Source organism: Amphiprion ocellaris, chromosome 20, assembly GCF_022539595.1.
Source record: "Amphiprion ocellaris isolate individual 3 ecotype Okinawa chromosome 20, ASM2253959v1, whole genome shotgun sequence".
NCBI lineage: Eukaryota > Metazoa > Chordata > Actinopteri > Pomacentridae > Amphiprion > Amphiprion ocellaris.
The window spans coordinates 14,941,424-14,959,322 of NC_072785.1; the positions used below are offsets into that span (position 1 = coordinate 14,941,424).

The 17,899-nt window shown below is 45.3% G+C and overlaps 1 protein-coding gene across 1 annotated transcript in view; it reads right to left on the reverse strand.

The window, feature by feature from the left end:
• mnat1 (MNAT1 component of CDK activating kinase) overlaps positions 1-17,899 on the reverse strand; it is a 32,725-nt gene that overhangs the window by 608 nt on the left and 14,218 nt on the right. Inside the window, exon 7 of the mRNA XM_023285945.3 lies at positions 11,153-11,274. Within this exon, the coding sequence (XP_023141713.1) occupies positions 11,153-11,274 (122 nt within the window). The remainder of the gene's footprint in view (positions 1-11,152; positions 11,275-17,899) is intronic.

A 17,899-nucleotide genomic window follows, 5' to 3' on the forward strand; every position in this document is an offset into this window, starting at 1 on the left:
CGGGTTCTCGAGCAAAGTCAAAAAGTCACTGTTTATTTTCACATTCATGCGCAGACGGAAAAACAGTGGAGCTGTTAATTCCGTCTCCCCGTCTTGTCCCCGCAGTGATAGCTGCCCCTCCACTTATACGTTGTGTGTATATAGGGGGCTTTGACCTGTGTCCCCACCAGCTCTAATCCTTTCTCGAGAGTTTCTGTGCATTCAGAAAGTGGTCTGTCCTGCTTTCTAGTCGTTTCTTACTACAAAGCTAAAAAAGCAAAGTCCTCCAGCAACTGAGACAACACCCCCCCCTCCCTCTCCTGCCATAGTCCTGGCAGAGAGGTCTAAAGCCCTCACACGAGTCTGGCTTTGTGGGCCCTGTTCCTGTGAGCTGGGGAAACTTCAAAGTGAAATGGGAATCAAGAGCACAGACAGCACTCTGTGATTTCTATGCCCATTCAAGCTGCTTTACAGAGTAACCTAACACCTGTGGGGAGGCTCGGAGAGACTGACGGAGTTGTGCTCTACGTGAATAGGAGACGGATAACGGAGAAAAAGGTGTCGGCGAGACTACATGTCGCATAGATCATATTTTGCTTTGGTGTTTTATGATTCTATGAGGTGCTTTAGTGGTTTCTTTGTAACTCAATAAAACCTTCAGTGAAAATAAAGTTGAAACATACTTCCTACCATGTCTCTGATATAAACACATAAAGTCAGACATTCACGAATACCACACAAGATCTCACGAGCGATAGCGAAGCACAAAATGTCAATCAGGCACTGCGCACAAAGCCCCACTCATCACCCACTAGAGAAACAACACACAAGTTCAAAACAGGAGGCCCAGTGATTAATAATAACTTCATTAGGCCCAAGCTGCTGTAGCCTGTCCTTCAGAGCACTTGAGGGAGGTCTTCTCATATGGCTTCCTGCATCAGATGAGTGCTATCTATTGATTATATTGTACTGGGCCTTTTTAATGGTGAAAAAAGTGGGCTATTTACAGCCTGGCTAAGTCTGCTCTTCCTGCTAATCTAATCCCCAAGCTACTCATGTGGTCATTCCTTCCAAGAAAGCTGAGAGCTCTGTGTAACTTTATACCTGCCTGCCCCTAAGGGGAGAGAGAGCAGGAGAGCAAAAAGAGAACATGAAGGAGAGGGAGGAAGAGGGTGCACGATGGAGCTGTGGGGGTTGGGAAGCAGAAAGCAAAGGAGGATATGAGGTGAAATCACCTTTGGGTATCATCATCACAAACCCTCTTCTCTTAAACCAACCCTGTCTGCCCTCCGCTCACCCCGAACACCCGAGGTTATTCCAGTTCTGCTCCATTAACTCAGCTGCTATATTCGCATCTTCCCATAAAGAATAGCAGCATACGTGTACGTACACATGTCCGGCTATAGATGCTGTAAACTTGACACTTTTCACATGACTGCACTTGAGAACGCTGACAAATTCAGAAACACCTAAGACGTGCAACAACAAGAAACGCATTAAAAATGTGTTGCACGCTAAAAACAGGCAGCCTCTTTACGCTGCCTTCAATCATAAAGTGAAATACAACACACACTCACACACCAACTATGGAACAGACGCTTCGATCCCCTCTGACACTACTGTTTCACTGTGTGCACTAACACTCTCCCACCCCATCAACCCCCCATCCCTTCTTTCTCCCTTTCTCTCCGAGGACTGGACTGCCTTTTGTTCACGGGGCACTGAAACCCAAGCCGTTTCGGCCGGTAACATCTTTCACTCTCCGGGCCCCACTGGAGCATTAGCTGCAACACGATATGGGTCTTTTCAAAGCTTCGTATTATTGGGTAAATATGGGTCACTTTGGACTGGCCCATTATGTCGCTTAGGGGGAGCGGGAAAGGATGAGTGCAGGTGATGAAGACAACTGAATGACACAGTATGACACAGTGTGCGTGTCAGACTGCAGTTGCCACAAGGGAATATGACAGGGAGTTTGCATTAACTCAAAGTCTCACACTCAGATCTTCATCCCTAGAAACAAACACTCTTAGATTCCTTTGGAAAGCATAATAGGTGATAAAGTGCTTGTGTTATTTTTGAATCCCTTATTCCTACCATCTGCTATTACCCTTTCCTTTTAAATAGCAGACGTGCAGTTGGATCAAAACTGTTCAGAGCTAACAGCGTTTTTCCACTTAGGTCTGGAACTCTGAATACCTGGGTAATGTCTCCTGCTAATGCTAATAACGCTCACGAGATTTTCCTGACGGGACGCAAAAAGTATTCCCCACTCCTGCGGCCTGGAAAACACCGCAGAGCCCCATCTCTAATTCAAAGTGAAAAGATAAGTGGCGAAATGTTCCGGCGAGTTCTGCGTGATTTCCAGCTGAGAATGTGTGGCTCCGTTTTGTGTGTGGATCGGCATTGTTGCCTCTCCTTCTGAATGAAGGGTGTCTGGGTTCTTGAGGGAAAAAGCTGCAAGGCTGGGACTCTGGAGGGGAAACGGCAGATACCAGAAGGAGGTGCAGGCTGCGTTGGGCCTCTTGTCTAGACTCCATGTGTTGGCTAGAATTGGATTAAGAAGAGCTGTGGAAGGCCGGGCTTGATGGAAAAGAAAAGAGGCCTGTAATGCTACAGCGGCTATTTCAGCAAGCCGACACTTAATCAACATACAAACCACAGAGCATACGCACAGGACAGTGGAATCCGTCTTAAACAATGCTCACTGCAGAATTACTGCATGTGTTTGGCTTTACATTCATATTCACCACGCAGCAAGCTCAAACAAGCTAAACTGGCACTTCCGGCAGTAGCTATATGAATGTCATTTACGGAGAGAATCTATAAATCCTCAAGTCCAGCACCTTCTTTCAGTCTCAGCTCTGACCTGAGACCAGTCCTCAGCTCAGCACCTGCCTGCTTTCGTGGCACCCTCACTGATCCAGGGTCAGCATTTGTTTTTGTAGCACAAAAGATCAGAGGCCTTCTGGTTTCGGTCTGTCGTCAGCGTGACCCAAACAGTGTACAGTGACTTTCAAGCTGTTTTGTTGATAAACTCTGCATTCAGTCGAATCGGCACAGGAAGGAAATAAATGACGTCTACAAATCAATAAACCCTACCCTTTCTTGCTCCACAAGGACTGAAACCTCATTAGCCATGTTTATTAAAGCAAAGGAGCTTAGTCTGGTGTGTTGAATGCACAAAGAGGGCAGCGGGCAAGCACGGGGCTGGCTATATCTGCACGGAGGCTCCCCATACTTCTAAAAGGCCAGTCATGAGCCTGAAGGATGACAGTGTGGATGTCCGGAAGTCTTCCTTTAGCGCTCTGCTCCAGCAGCAATTGAGGATTCCTGGCCTGGGAATGATGGGAGGTGGAGGGAGGGAGGGGGGGTACACAGCCACACACCTGCCAGATGATTTGTCATTATAGAGGGGTCAGCACTCAGCTGTCACCCCCTAATCACCCATCCTACCCCTCAAGTCACCCCCCCTTCACCCACTAAACTTCACTCCAGTCCTCCCAAAACACCCCCTGCATTCCTCAGGCAGCTCCGGTTTCACTCACAGCACTGCTACTCCATCTGCCCCTCCTTCCTACACTCTGCCCTGAGAGAAAATGTACCCCTGTGAGAGACACAGCACACTGAGGGCATTGTGTGGATGTGCAATGTGTGCTTATGCCCCCCATGTGTGTGTCTACACAACTCACATGTGTGCCCATACATGTTTATCTAAGGCCAGAGCTGTTTGTATCGATACCGAAAGCGAACCGACGGAGCTGAATTTTACCAGCAGAGAATGTGTGAATTGGTCCAGGCGGCGGTCCAGAAACAAAACCCCCGCAGACAAGCCAAACACCAAGAACTCTCACAGGTATACTATATCTGTCAACAGCAGTCTTTCATCACTACGGGTCATAGGTCACACTCTTTTCCATTGAACGTTGCTTCCTCTGGGACATGCAAGTGTGTGAGACAGATCCTCAGCCATTAGCCTACCCACTGTCCACCCGATTATCTCAAGTTGTACTCTGTGAGTGTGTTTGAGGGGGGCTCAGTATGGTTACATCGCATCCTCACAAGCCTGCAAACCTCTTATCCATTATCATGTGTGTTATCGTCACCACTGATAGGTTGAGTCTGCCTCTCTGTATCCAAACAGAGAGGCGAGGGAGGCGAGTTATCGCTAACACTTACTTACTTAAGGGGAGAACATGTCCAGAGTGTTAACAGAAGCTTTGGGTGACACTTGACATTAACGCTTATAGAAATACATGCTCATTTGAAGTGACTGACAACCTCTAAGCTGCCATCAAGAAGCAGCTAGTTGGTGTCAGTCATTAATAAGAGGTATGCTTGTTTTGCCTATTAAAACAACACTGTGGAGCTGCCTATGATAAAGGCGTATTGTGCAACTTCCCAAATTTAACTTCACTTCCTGGTCCAAGCATCACCTGTCACTACTCATCCAGAGCTTTTGTGCCTTGGCCCTGCACCTCCATTGTCTCACCTGATGGGGGCAGTAGAGGCTGACTGACTGGCCGGGCCACTGGCCTCCCACCTAATCGCAGCAGCTGTGGGACCTGCAGAGCTGCCACACACACCCCTAAAAACCACCTGAAACACAGAGCGTCTTTTTTTTAATCTCCTGAGCTGCCATTTGATAACTTTGCCCCCTGGAAAGCTTAGAAGAAGAAGGAGGGAAGCAAAATGCACTGAAGAGGGAGGACAATGACATGACATCAGTGTCATCGTTAACCAAATGGGGCCGTACACAATGGGAGGACATATGCTGACCAGTGAATGGCTGCTAGCTCAAGACACACCCAGACACAGAGCAAAGGAGCCTTGACAGTTAGATGTAACATTCAGGGAACAGATCAACGATACACACAAGAAGAATAGACTTCTCCCATGGGGGACTCTCTACAGGTATCAGTTACCAAACCACCTCAAGCACTGGGCAAATGCAGAAAGGATTTCAATTAAAAAGAAAAAAGGGTGGCACAAAAGGAAAGGTACAGAAGGGGGAGGGTCATAATTCATACATTAGAGTGGAGAAGCACCTCCTACCCTGAGGTGTGCCTGGCAATCCCCATGGCCCACATGACAGGAGTTTGTTTTGTTTCTCTAGCTCTTAAGAGGGGAAAATGAGACAGCTAATCCCCCTGTACCCCTTGTACATTGCTGGGCCCTTTGCCCCAGGGGTGAGGAGCAGAGGAGAGAGACAGAGTTCCAGTCTGTCAGTGTTTGTGTAAAACACACACACAGAGTGTGTGAAGCTCTTCGCTTGTGTGTATACACAGTTATGAGCACCATTGGGCTCAAAAGCAAAGCATACAAGCTTAGACAGTGCACTGCAACAAACCTCTACGCAAAGCAATGTATGTTAAACTAGTCAGGAGATATCACCTCACCCACCGCTGGGTGTTGACCCTGCCACCTCTAGGCTGTGATACAAATAAATCTGTAAGCAAGAGAGGCTGTTATCCTTGGAGTTCTCTGCCCACTGGTGTCTCCTTCATTGGCCTGGTTTAGCCTGGCCAGGGTTCATCTCAGGAGGAGACTGCTGGTCTGTCTGGCACACAGCCCGCAGAGAGAAAACAATAACACTAAAAGCAGATCTCTTTCAGATGACCAGAATACACACAAGACAAATGTACCTCCCACTCTGTCATTCTGCAATGCTCCCTCTGTTTCTGCCCGCTCTTTGGGTCAGAAATGACTCACCCACAAGTAAAAAGCTTCTAGTCAACTACAGCACATGCTTATTTCATCTCATACTTCAAGAGAAGATCAATATTTGCACAGATCTATGGGAGGGAAAACAATAGTGATCTGGCCTCCACCAGCTCTGTCTGTTAATGGTCTGTTTACTGAGACAGACAGGATAATGGTCGGGGTGTTGGCTGGTGTAGAATCAGATGGTGGACACACTCCACTCTGTTTCTGATATAGTTAGTAACACTGGAGAGTAAGCATCTATGCTGTAAGGAGCTGCGTATCAAAGGAAAGTGTTGGCAATATGCTGTGAATAAAGATGGGCCGTCTTGTTGACACAGTCAGGTTTGCAAGTCAAATAGCTGGCCTTAAGCCTCCACACTTTTGTAGTGACTGCACTCGCTTTTGGCTATGCAAATTTGAAATCTGTGTGCCCCATCGCTGCAGTCAAGCTTTTAGGTCTTAGCCATGGAAACACTTAATGGTCAGTGAAGCACTGCACGGAAGTCAATAGTTACTGGCTATGCTGGCTCTAGTAACAAAGGACATTGGCACGTGCAATGAGTGTGTAGTGTGGAAGAATGCAGGATATCAGATATCTGAGAAACCAAGTTAAGCTTTAGGGCTCAGCTATGGTGACAACCCCAAACTATCTGAGGAAAAGCCCTATTGTTGTGCAAGAGTCAAGTAAACCATATCCCAAAAATGGTACTATTTGGGAATGTCACCAAATATGTTAATTGGATAAACACAAGCAAAACATATGCCTTGAGACGTTATCGAACAGTAGTAAAAGTAGATCAAAGACCACATCTCTTGAAAGAGTTCATCTGAGGTCACGCTAACCGGCGCCTCATTCTTCAGCTCATAACTTAACCATCAAAGCTGTGTTTGTGTGTGAGAGAGAGTGCATGACTATTTGTGGCCCAGAATACGAGACCCGTCTCTCCAAGGTGCCATCACTCTGCTCCTGTCAGTCTCAGCACTCTGAGATCCTGGAGCTGCACCTCAGCTCTCTTGCGGTCGGTGACCTCTGATCTCCGCCCCTGGCCCCTCCAGGCCTATTAGGCCCATAAGGCCCATCAGATGGATCTGTGCCTTGCAGGGATCAGAGAACATGGGATCCATGGAAATGCTATTCATGGCCGTTTCCACAGATTCCTCTGGAGTGGCTGTCCACTGCATATTGAGAGAAAAAGAAAAATGCCATGGCTGACTTGCATTTTCATCACAGAGTGAGAGGGGAAAGTAAGGGAAGGAAAGAATGATTTGTATGCAATTTAAACCTCATATACTCTAATTTAGTGATGGCAGAAATGGATTGAAGAGTACTCTATGGACCATGTTTAGTGGTCCTGCTGACTCCCAGAGCCAAATCTAGGGTCACTGGTAGTGCTCTTGGCCAGCGAGGGCAGAACTGGAAAGATGGAGAGTTCAGACTTGGAGTCAGGCCAACCAGGCAGGGAGAGGCTAGCAAAGCTGGCTGCCAGGAACTGAGGGCTGTGATGGCACCACTTACTATCCTGGATATCTCCCTCGCACCAAAGCACTTAACATGCAGTATAAACCAACATACAAACAAACAGATACACACACCATTCTAATAAACACGCGGATGTCAAGGGATGCGTAGAAAGCTAAAGAACACAGGCAGGAGGGGAGCATCACTCAGAGACCCATTAACCCCTGGCTCCCAACCAGAACAGTGAGCAGGCGTCCTTTAAGTACATGTTAAACATAGTCTACTTGTGTGTGCACAAGTGATTTATGTATTCCTTCTGCGTGTTCATGTATATGCATGTATATATGTCCAAGAAAACAACTCCAGCTAACATGAAGACTCGGTGTCAGTTTTCAGAGGATGAAAATGATCGGTGGTCGTCTGTTTATGAATGAAGTTCACAGCAAACTACCAATGGCTATTTAACCCTTCGGACTAGTGACTAGTTGTTTTGGTGAGAGAAAGTGTTCATAGGACTACTTCCTTGTGCAGAGAAGTGCATCCCCAGGAGAGGAGCTCCAGACTAAACACTCTGTTCATTCAGCTGCTCCCCGTCACCCCACCGACAAGAGACGGATGCCTGACAAGCACTCCCAGCAGAAAACCTCACTTTTTCCACCAATTATAGAGAGCAATGCGGAGTGGGGGAGGAGGCAAAACTTCAAAATATTATACACATTGGCATTTGGCGCAGCGCATTGAGCAACCTCTGTCAGAGAGAGATGGGCTAATTTCAGGGAGACCTGCGCCAACACAAACAACTGTTCTGGCTAGCTTTCATTGTCAGCACTTGAGGTTTGAGTCGAATTTTTCAACGCTCCGCAGCCAATTTCTCTTTCCCCTATTTTTCCCCCCATATGATTTGTCCTTGTCCAAGATCCCAGTCAGTCTTTCATCGCCTACACAGTCAGAGCTTAAAAGTATTCTGGTAGAGAACAAACTCAGATCCAGATGCTCATCTACATACACAAACAAAAATAGACAATATTTTTTCCTTGCAAGAAAACTAGCATTTGCCTAGATGAGCTCATATACTCATATAAACTGACTTATTTGAACTATAATGCAGACATGATTTCTAGGTGCAGTGTATTTTGATGTATGCATTTCTAGTCAGGTTAGATCCATCAGCTGACAGAGGGAAAGCATGAGGCGGTGGAGTTTAACAGCTACTGCTTTGGTCTCAGGGTGCTGTGTGCTGGGATTCATATCACAGCCATGTCAATGTAAACATCATATGTTTCTGTTTGGGTCTCCAAAGCAGTATTTACTTCCACTTTGATTTTGTTTATTAAAGGCTTTTACTGTTCAACATAAAAGCAAGGAGCCATGGAAGGACATTTGGAGCACAGGCTGTAGTGCTACATTCACCGTCTACTCATAATTCTTACAGCTCACGCACAGTTCTGGGTACGTGCCAGTCAAAGAGATGGGCAGCACTACAGCGCCATTATAGAAACCTCACAGTCGGGGTCACATCCTCTATGGCGAATCCTACACACCTTTGCACATCAGGGGAGGAGCCCCCAGATATGTATGTGTGTGGAGAGGGTGGATGCTGAGGTAGAAGCTGAATAGGCACTTTTGGAGACCCCTGTTGCCTGAACATGCTGCCTTTACTCTGCTCCAGTATTGAGGCATCTGTCTTTAATATAAGAGCTCAGCTCAGCCCATATTTATTCAGGTACAGCTGACAGAGAGGGAGAGACAGTGAAAGAGGTGTGGCTTTTCTTTTTCCTGGCAGCCGTGCAGCGCTCCTGCGGTTTTTTGGGGGGCAAAGGGACAAGGCGAAAAAGACACAGACACTGAGACAGAGGGAGAGGGAGTGTGGTACAGAAGAAAAGAGCTGGTTGACATAAAAAGCATGGCTCCAGTCAGTCCTGTGTTGACTGGACATCCTGTGCAAGAGACGAGCCCTGGAGGCCCCGGGGCCACCAGGGAGGGGGTGTGTGAGCTCAACTCTCCAGTCTCACTTGATGGCTGTGTCCAAGACAAATCACCAGTGGTGCTGCTGTCACCGTGGGTCCTGACCAAGACAAACAGCCATGTTTTAAAATAAGTACCTGGGCCCTCACAGCCCCTTGCACCTCATCCACACTCAGGCACATCCATATCTCCTCACACGTTCAAGCGTATTCCCTTCACAGGTCATAGGCCTGGAGCTGTACGAGGTCCAACCCTCTACACGGGGGACTCACTTTTCACTCTCTCAATGCTGTCTGCTCTGCACACACACTTGTGAATATTTACCACATCACATAAGTTCCATTGTGGCCAAAATGCTGGGACTGCAATAACAAGGGTGAGTATGAGTGTGTATGACAGAAAACCTACAGCAGATTTAAGGGACACTGTGTGCGAGTGTGTGTGTGTGTGTTTGTGTGTGTGTGTACGTGTATATGAAAGCTTGATCGTCTGTGTACATCACAAAACCTCAAACTTAGCTGAATCACAAACTGCCAACTGCGCAGAAGTGTCAGCACTATTCTTTGCTTTTATTTAACAGCACGGTGCATCTTGGGACTTGTGGTTTGTCTGAACGGGCCTGTCTGTGTCGCTGCCTGCAGCCTGCACCAAAGGGACTGGGGCTCCTCACTGAACAGAGCCTCATTTATCTCTGTGGCAGAGTCCTTCCTCTCCAGCATCGGTCCTCCTGGACCCTTGAACTGCTGACACTGGGGGGCCCCCTCCTCCTCCCTCCTCTGAGCTTCAGCATGCGGCAAAAATTGTGAGATGTGTTTCATCTGCATATTGATTAGCCTGGCCAAAAGAAGTCGGACCTCAGCACTTCACTGAATACATAATGTAAATAAGTGCCAGTTATTCAGCTTAAACTCTCCTGAAATGTTTCACCTTAAGTAGGTGCTTTTCCAGGTAATTAGGTAAATGTGATTGTGCAACAAAAGTCAATAGCAACTTTTATCTTAGAATAAAGTGCAGTGAAACTATAAATCTCTTATCCTAAACATGCTGACATTATGTTCAAATATGCACCTCTCAGCCAAATGAAGGTTACTGTAAGGATGAAGCACTGCTCAAAGTCAACGAGCTCACCCAAAAAGGATATGACCCCGTTTTACTTCTGTCACCCAATAAAAGCAGGCCGATCTCAGTGTGTGGGCATGCTTTAGTGCCAGCCAGTTGCAGTGCAGACGGCTGGGCGCTGGGCTGTCTGATGGATAGCTTACATTCTGTGAGGACTGGACCAATGGCGTCCTGGATTGATTGGCCCAAAGGGGCCGTCGGGGAAAGCGCTTCCTGTGTGTTAATGGACGCTCCTGCAGATGCACTGTGGCGGCTTGTGGCAGGGTGATGGTTGTTACTCCCTCTGTCTTTCTCCCAGCCTTCCTCCCCCTCATTTTGCTTTCACACTCCCAGTTAATCAGAGGAGAATCAAGTGAAACGAACCAGGCTTCTCATACAGACCAAGTCTCTAGTAGCTCTCTAACACTACACCTACAACAAAAATTTATCATGTATACTTTATCTGTTCATAGTTTCCTAGAATTTCCAAAAATGTAACTGATATGGAACTGTACATTGATGGGAAGGTCCATTAAAAGAACCTTTTAATTTATTGCTTTTATTTCAATTTAGTAGCAATTATAAGTAAAACTTAGTTCCATTAGCAATTACATTATACGTATATTTAATTCCATTCAGTTACCTGCTGCTATAATTCAGTGCACAGCAGGTCAGCTGAACCTTTACTTAGTATTTACCCGGGTTTAAATGGAGCTGCTCCTTCAAGGAAATTTCACTGGAAATACACACATAAATTTGACCAAAACAACATCAACTATTCCTTTCTGGAAACTTCCAAAGAAATTAAAAGGAAAAATGACACATTGTTGTTTCTGCTTCTGTTGTTTAACTTGTCAACTGTACTCAACTGTATTCAACGATAAAGGAATACCCACAGCTGACAGCAGCTGACGAGCCGAAAAGATTGAGTAAATAAGTTTGTACCCAAGTCTGCCCAGCTGTTCCAGTTCAGGCACTCGGGGTCCATAGGTTTCAACTTGAAGGGGCTTGTAGTGGTACAGAACTTCCTCTATCCTGGGCACAGGCTGGAGAGACACCGTCTGACGCTGTAACAAAAAAACAAAGAGACAGAACATTCAAAACAATAACAATAATTTCCATTGTCTCTGTGTAGCGCAACACTGGAAACTATGGTTATGGCATAATCGTAGAAAACTATTTGGATTAAGCTTAATGTCAGTCAAACTGCAGCATTAACAACCACCAGTTCTTGAAAGACTGGTTTGGAAATAGTTTTGTCAAACAACATTTTTATTTTCCCTGGGCACTGCTGGTTTGGTGGAGAAACTCAACTGTGACAATGACTGAGCATGTTTTTAGTGGTCAACATACTGCTGGCAACTCAACAACTATCCTTAATGAAAATCTTACCAAGAGGAAATGAATGTTAATATCATACAAGAGAACTGTGGTCTGGTTGATGAGGAAATGTAATTCTTGGTAACAAAGCAAATTAAATTTGGATCAGAAATTGTTATTGGCTATTTCCACGAAACCACCAAAAAACAAATCCAACTGATAGCGCATAAATGATGAGCGTAGTTACATTCTGTTTCCATTGTCTTTCCATGGTTTCACCAAAGCAATTTCCAACCAACCCTGCATGAATCTGAATGTCAGTAGAATTAGGCAACTACTTAGGACTGTTCAACAAACAAATGTTACCATGCTGTATCTCCAACAGTCATAAAACCTGCAATGTCAAGCATTATAAACTGCAGTCTGTTTTATAAAAGCCTTCAGTCGATAATTACTCAAAAATGAGATTTCAGTCAGGCTACTCCAGTTCCTAATGCTCTTGACCATTGTGATCGAGTGAGAAATATGAGACTTCTTAAGGACACTGTAGAATTGTTCGATTTGGGGCTCTGCCATCAAAGGGGAATTTCCACACAGCGTCAGACCACTCTGTTTTCTCCAGCATTAAAGTAATGAGACTCAGAAGACAAGCCAGAGTCATGAAACAAACCTGGAATTAAAAAGATGATGTTTAAACAAACATGGACTATTTTAGAGAGTAGCAAAGGAACTCAGAGACAAAGGGAAGATAAAAAGATAAGCGAGAAAGCAAAGAAAAAAGTGGGGGAGTATAAACAACAGAACACAGAGGGGAGCTGATGAAAACCAAACTAAACGAATAACATGTGCCCTGCGGCCTCAGACTGCCCGCCCTCACACATGCTTTGGCCCATGCGAAAACACACACAGGGAAATAAAGAAACCAAAGCAAAGCTGAAAGTTACAAAAGCACCAAAGAGATGCACACTGAGATGGCAATAGATGCAAAGTTTCTGAGCCAAACACAACAGGGTGTTATTGTTGTTGTCAGGTCAGTGTGTGTAATCGTTATATAGACAAAACAAAAAGAAAACTACAGCTATACACTTACACTGATATATATCATCAATATGTAATGCCATGCATAACATATTCTAGTGATTAAAGTTTGTAACTCACTTATATACTGTGATTTCCTCAGGAAGTGCATTCAGCCATTGTTGGCAATGCTGCAAATTAATGGTCAAACATATATCTTTACATGATATTAGCATCGATTTGTTTGGATTGTCAGGTGTTAAATTCACGACAATAGCTAAAAACTGCATTCCTGATTGAGAATGTATTCATAACAAGTTTTACATATGTTACAGGATTTTGTCCATATCACCCAATTCTATTTCACAGAATGACTTTTCATGATCTGAACAGAACGAGTCTAAACCTGTTGCGTTCGGCAGTGGTTTATACATGCAGGCGGGGGGGAGTAGCAGGGATAGGGACAGTGGCAGCACATTAACAGCAATAGAGTGGGTTTTTCCACTGAAGAAATAATGAAAGTTGAATGTCTACTCAGAGCCCAACATGTCTTTTGGCTGCACTGCCTTATGCTTCTGAATCTAGTGTCACCGAAACAACAGGTACTATTGTCTTCCATCACTGAGCCCTTTTTGTAAAACAAATCAAAGTACATCAGTCACAGGGAATCTATACTCCTTAACTTTGAGGGAAAAATGTGACACATATCAGTTCTTGCTCACTCATTTTATACAAAATAATAAGGCAAAATAAAACACCCAATAAATACTGGGTAAAGTGCAGATGGTATTTTAGCCCACTGTCTGCGTTCCCAGTTTTTAAACACAGTTTCAGTACCTCAAAGTGGGTTGGTGGACTATTCTACCGTTTTAATTCAACCTTTAACCCGAAGGTGCCAGTGATTCGTTATTCCGTCCCATCCATTCATCCAACACAGAGGAGCCCCACCACAGGCTAATGAAACCCAGACCAGCAAACCCAGTCCCAGTCACTCTCACTCTCTTTCGCACTCCTTCAGTCTCTCCATCCATCTTCTTTCAGACTTTCAGCACTGTTTAACTCCCCTACTGCGCCAGTCAAAGAGATGCACTGGAACGAAGGGGTGGAGGGAAAAGCAGCAGCAGAAGAAAAGTCCACAATGGCAAAGAAAGAGAGTGGCAAATTGGGAGTGGAAGATGGCTGAAGTGCAGTAAATCAGATTTTTAAGTGACAGACAGAGCAGACCCAACCCCCAGCGTGGAGAAATTTCCGTTGCATTCCTCTGCAAGGACACCTTCAAAACTGGCATAGTGACATCGGCATGAACAAACACAGTTTAAAACATGTAGACACAAAAGCAGGCTTTGCACCTCTGAATATATTTAAATACATGCGTAAATTAAGGATTTGATGTATATCTAAACCGCTTGCTAGAAGACAAGCTGTCTGACTGGCTGCAACGGAGAGCTGTGCCCTCCCACAACTGTCCTCCACTACACCTAATAATACTGCTGAAACTTTCAATCATGAACTCATCACCTACTATTAAAAGCTTGTATGAATTACGAATATGAATGCTGTTTTCCAAATGCTTCAGCGAAAGAGGAGCAATAGAAGGAGAGAGTGAGGACCCCAAGCCAGGTCCAGCAGAGCAGAAATGGCTAAAGGACTAGGGGCCATTGAACAGCACCACTGAAAGAGCCAATACAAACATCTGCTTTTGTCATCATGGAGGCCCTTTCTACTACCTACACAACACTGTGTGTATTACAAGTTTGTGTATGTAACTGGTATTTAAGACTCTTATAATGCCCCTGTGGCACTAAAGTGAAACTCTGGGGGCCATCAATCTTAATAAAACCGCAGGGGAGGATGATGTGAGGAAATCACCAGAGTGCCAGCGGGAGTATTCCTACTTCTTCTGCATTTGTGACTTTACCTCAGGTTCAGATAGAGTTGTAGTGATCTGGTAATACCAGCATCAATTTCTATGAATGGAACTGCATTAAAAGGTCAAGTAAAGCTGTCACAGTTGCCTATCCTCCAGTTGTAAAAGGTGACAGGTGTGCTGGGTCGGAAAACTGCTCTACGCCGTTTTGGGTTGAATTCAGCTTGTGATGTACCTTCACATTACTCTCTCTTAACTCTGCTGTCCATCTTAACAGTACCAGCTGGGAAAGCAAAAGGGATAGTGCATCTGACAAAGTGGTATGGCAGACATTCATGTAACGTTTATGGGACAGGGGTCTCATAAAAGTCACATTACTTTTAAGGTATGACCGGTCTGTCCCTAAGGCATAACACTGTCTGTGCCAAATTAAAAACAAGAGATCGTTCTGTCTTTGGAATAGGCACTCCTGTACCAATATACCAAGTCTGATATTTTTCAACCAATTAAACAATCTCACTTTTAGAGATGTTTTTAGATGATATTCTTTTATGACCTGCCACTGACCGAGAATGCTTTGCATCATTTCTGCCTTTTTACATTATTATGCATTTGTAAATTATCCTTTTAAATTCTGTCAAAATTAGACAAGTCTACTCTAAATTATTGATGACTTTTTGAAATGCTTAGTGGTGTTCAGCATGAGAGTATATTGATCCAACAAGGAAAAGGTCTTATTTAGTGTTCAGAATGCTAGTCTTGATGAAAAGCCAATTGGTCAACAGCTCAAATTGTGAGTCACTGCTCAGAAAGCCAAAGAGCAAAACATGCTACACACACACACACACACACACACACACACACACACACACACACACACACACACACACACACACACACACACACACACACACACACACACACACACACACACACACACACACACACACATATATAGCACAATCATCAGCACTCTCTTGGCCCCCCATCTCTCCCCTGACTATGCAGCTCAGCAGGACGCATCAAGGTTGTAGAGACTAACCTCTCCATCAGCACCTCCCCACCTCATCCACAGACACACACGCACATAAAACTACATACATTCACTTGGTTCCCGAGGGTTTGGGGAGCCACAGCTCCGGAGCCTGTGAGACCCTCTTCACTAATGCACAAAGTGATAATGAGAACAATGGAAATGGGAGCACTGGTCAGCATTGTATAGGGGATAAAAATAATAAGCCTAGTTAGAGGCCAGCATAGTGCCATCCCATCCTCGGCTCTCACTTCCACCTTCTCCCCTGGCACTGCCAATGCTTCTGTATGGATAAAGAGCTTTGGGCTGCTCGCTGGCCCACTGAGCAGCAAGTAGCAAGTGTAAAAACTGCTGCCCGCACAGTGCCTCCCCTTGCCTTACAAGTTTAAATATAACTGCCTGACCAGTGGCAGCTGCCCCAGCGCAAAGCCCCTAAAGCTGACAACTCCTTTTTCCGCTGGGCTGGGCTAGGCCTGCCTGCCCGTGGGCAAGGGTTGCTGAGGCCAACCTAAACAGGGCCAACCAGGGGCAGCGGCAGAGGTGTGAATGCCCACATGTGCTGGTGCCAATCAGGCCTGACGATTCCCTTTACCCCTCGAGGTGACCGCCTCTACCCCAGCCGCCTCCAGCTTTCAACCTGGATGCCAGCAATCCAATAAAAAGCAAAAGGCCAAAGTGTGAGGGTTATGTACTCTCCCACATGAAACCTGCCAACTTTATTTTGTGAATGCTTTAAATGTGAGAATTTTTAAAGAATAAACAACAAAAACAAATGTTGGTATTTTTCTAATGAGTGTGTATAGAGAATATGAAGATAAGACTGAAAAGAGTGACTGGGGGTTGCAGTGAGTATTTAGCGACAAGCTCTCAGGCAAAACAGGTTAGACCAGTCTGCCAGAATAAAGTAAAGTAGAGCTTGCCCTGCATTGACGAGTATGTCTACTGAGCAGAGGTCATTGTAGAGGACAACTTAACCAAGTAAAACAGGCCTGAGCAAACAAGCTCACAGTATGTCTGTTTGTGTGTGTACTTATGTTTGTGTTTTCTATGGTAGTCAAACTCCACCGCCTAAGTGTAGAATGGACTAAAGCCAGAGAGAACCCGGGGTTATTTCAGCCGACTACACATCTATGTTTAGGGATAAACTTTCCACCCACATTTGGCTGATTGTGTGTGTGAGCTGCACTTTGTTTATGTGTGCGCTTGCCTCCTGCTTTCATTAGGTGCCCATGCCGGCCCCGTCAGGTATGTCAGCTGCTCTGCCGCCTGTGACTAGTGGATTGGGCCCCAGCAGTGCTGGAGCCTGGGACCTTTCATTTAAGATGGCGCTGAAAGCTGCCCCAAGGTGGAGAGATTCCCCATCGGTCAAATGCTTTCAGGAATGGGACACTGTAGCAGCTGAAAACAAACCCCAAACTGCACACATCCCTCTGAGACCAGAAAACACAATAGCTTTACTGGCACAAACATAGCCAACACTCCTGAATGCAATCAGAAACAAAAAACATATTTATTTTCGAGCTTAAACTAGATGTAATATATATGCTAATTATCCTCAAGTCATATTTATGTTTTGATCAGAGCTGGTGCCAAGCACAGTGACTCTTGTCATCATGCTTGGCACTGGAGCTGGTGTTATTTGTCAGACAGCAACAAGCAACCTGTTTAAACAGTGAGTAGTCGCCTCCCTCCCACACAGAGCGTCTCTTTTGATATCACCCATTTTAAAAAGACACTTTATTCTTCAAAGGATGTTTACTCAGACTGGGTAAGGGAGTGTGTATTTTTGTGTGTGTACATGCACCTGCACACGGGTATGCGTGTCTCTTGGTTCAATAGATTGCCTACAAAGTGAAGAATTAGTGAGTGATTCCCAACCATTCCTCAGGCAAGACCAGGCCCATCCCACCTCACATCACACCTGGACTAAGACTACTTTCCCTCAGGATCGGCTAACTTCCTCAGACATCCATTCAACAGAGATATTAACACACAACCAGAAATATCAGGGTCAGGGTTGGAGTCCCCTTCATCAACTCCGAGAAAATCACTCTGGCAAACAGCAGTGCCAACATGGCTGAGATGTCCCCTTACATGTTCCCAGTAGATAACATATCACAACTACATGCAACATTAGATCACTCTTTAAATAAAGTCTGGAAAGATTGGGAAACTGAGGAAGAATTGGCATCCTCAAGTTCCATGGATTGGACGGCTCAAAGACAGGCTGATATGTCATTCCACTGGTGACGGCTCACCTTGGCCCGGGGTGAAGCAGCCAGCTGAAGTGCTGTGAGGCCACTGTGGGTGTGGGTATTACGGGCTAGGGGTGCCACAGATGTCTGCTTCTGTGACTATTAAATTTGTACATCAACAAAAACATCCAGATGGAAAAACAGGAGCTTAAAATCAGACCCAAGTCCATTCATCATTGTCACAATCAAACTGTTTTCAA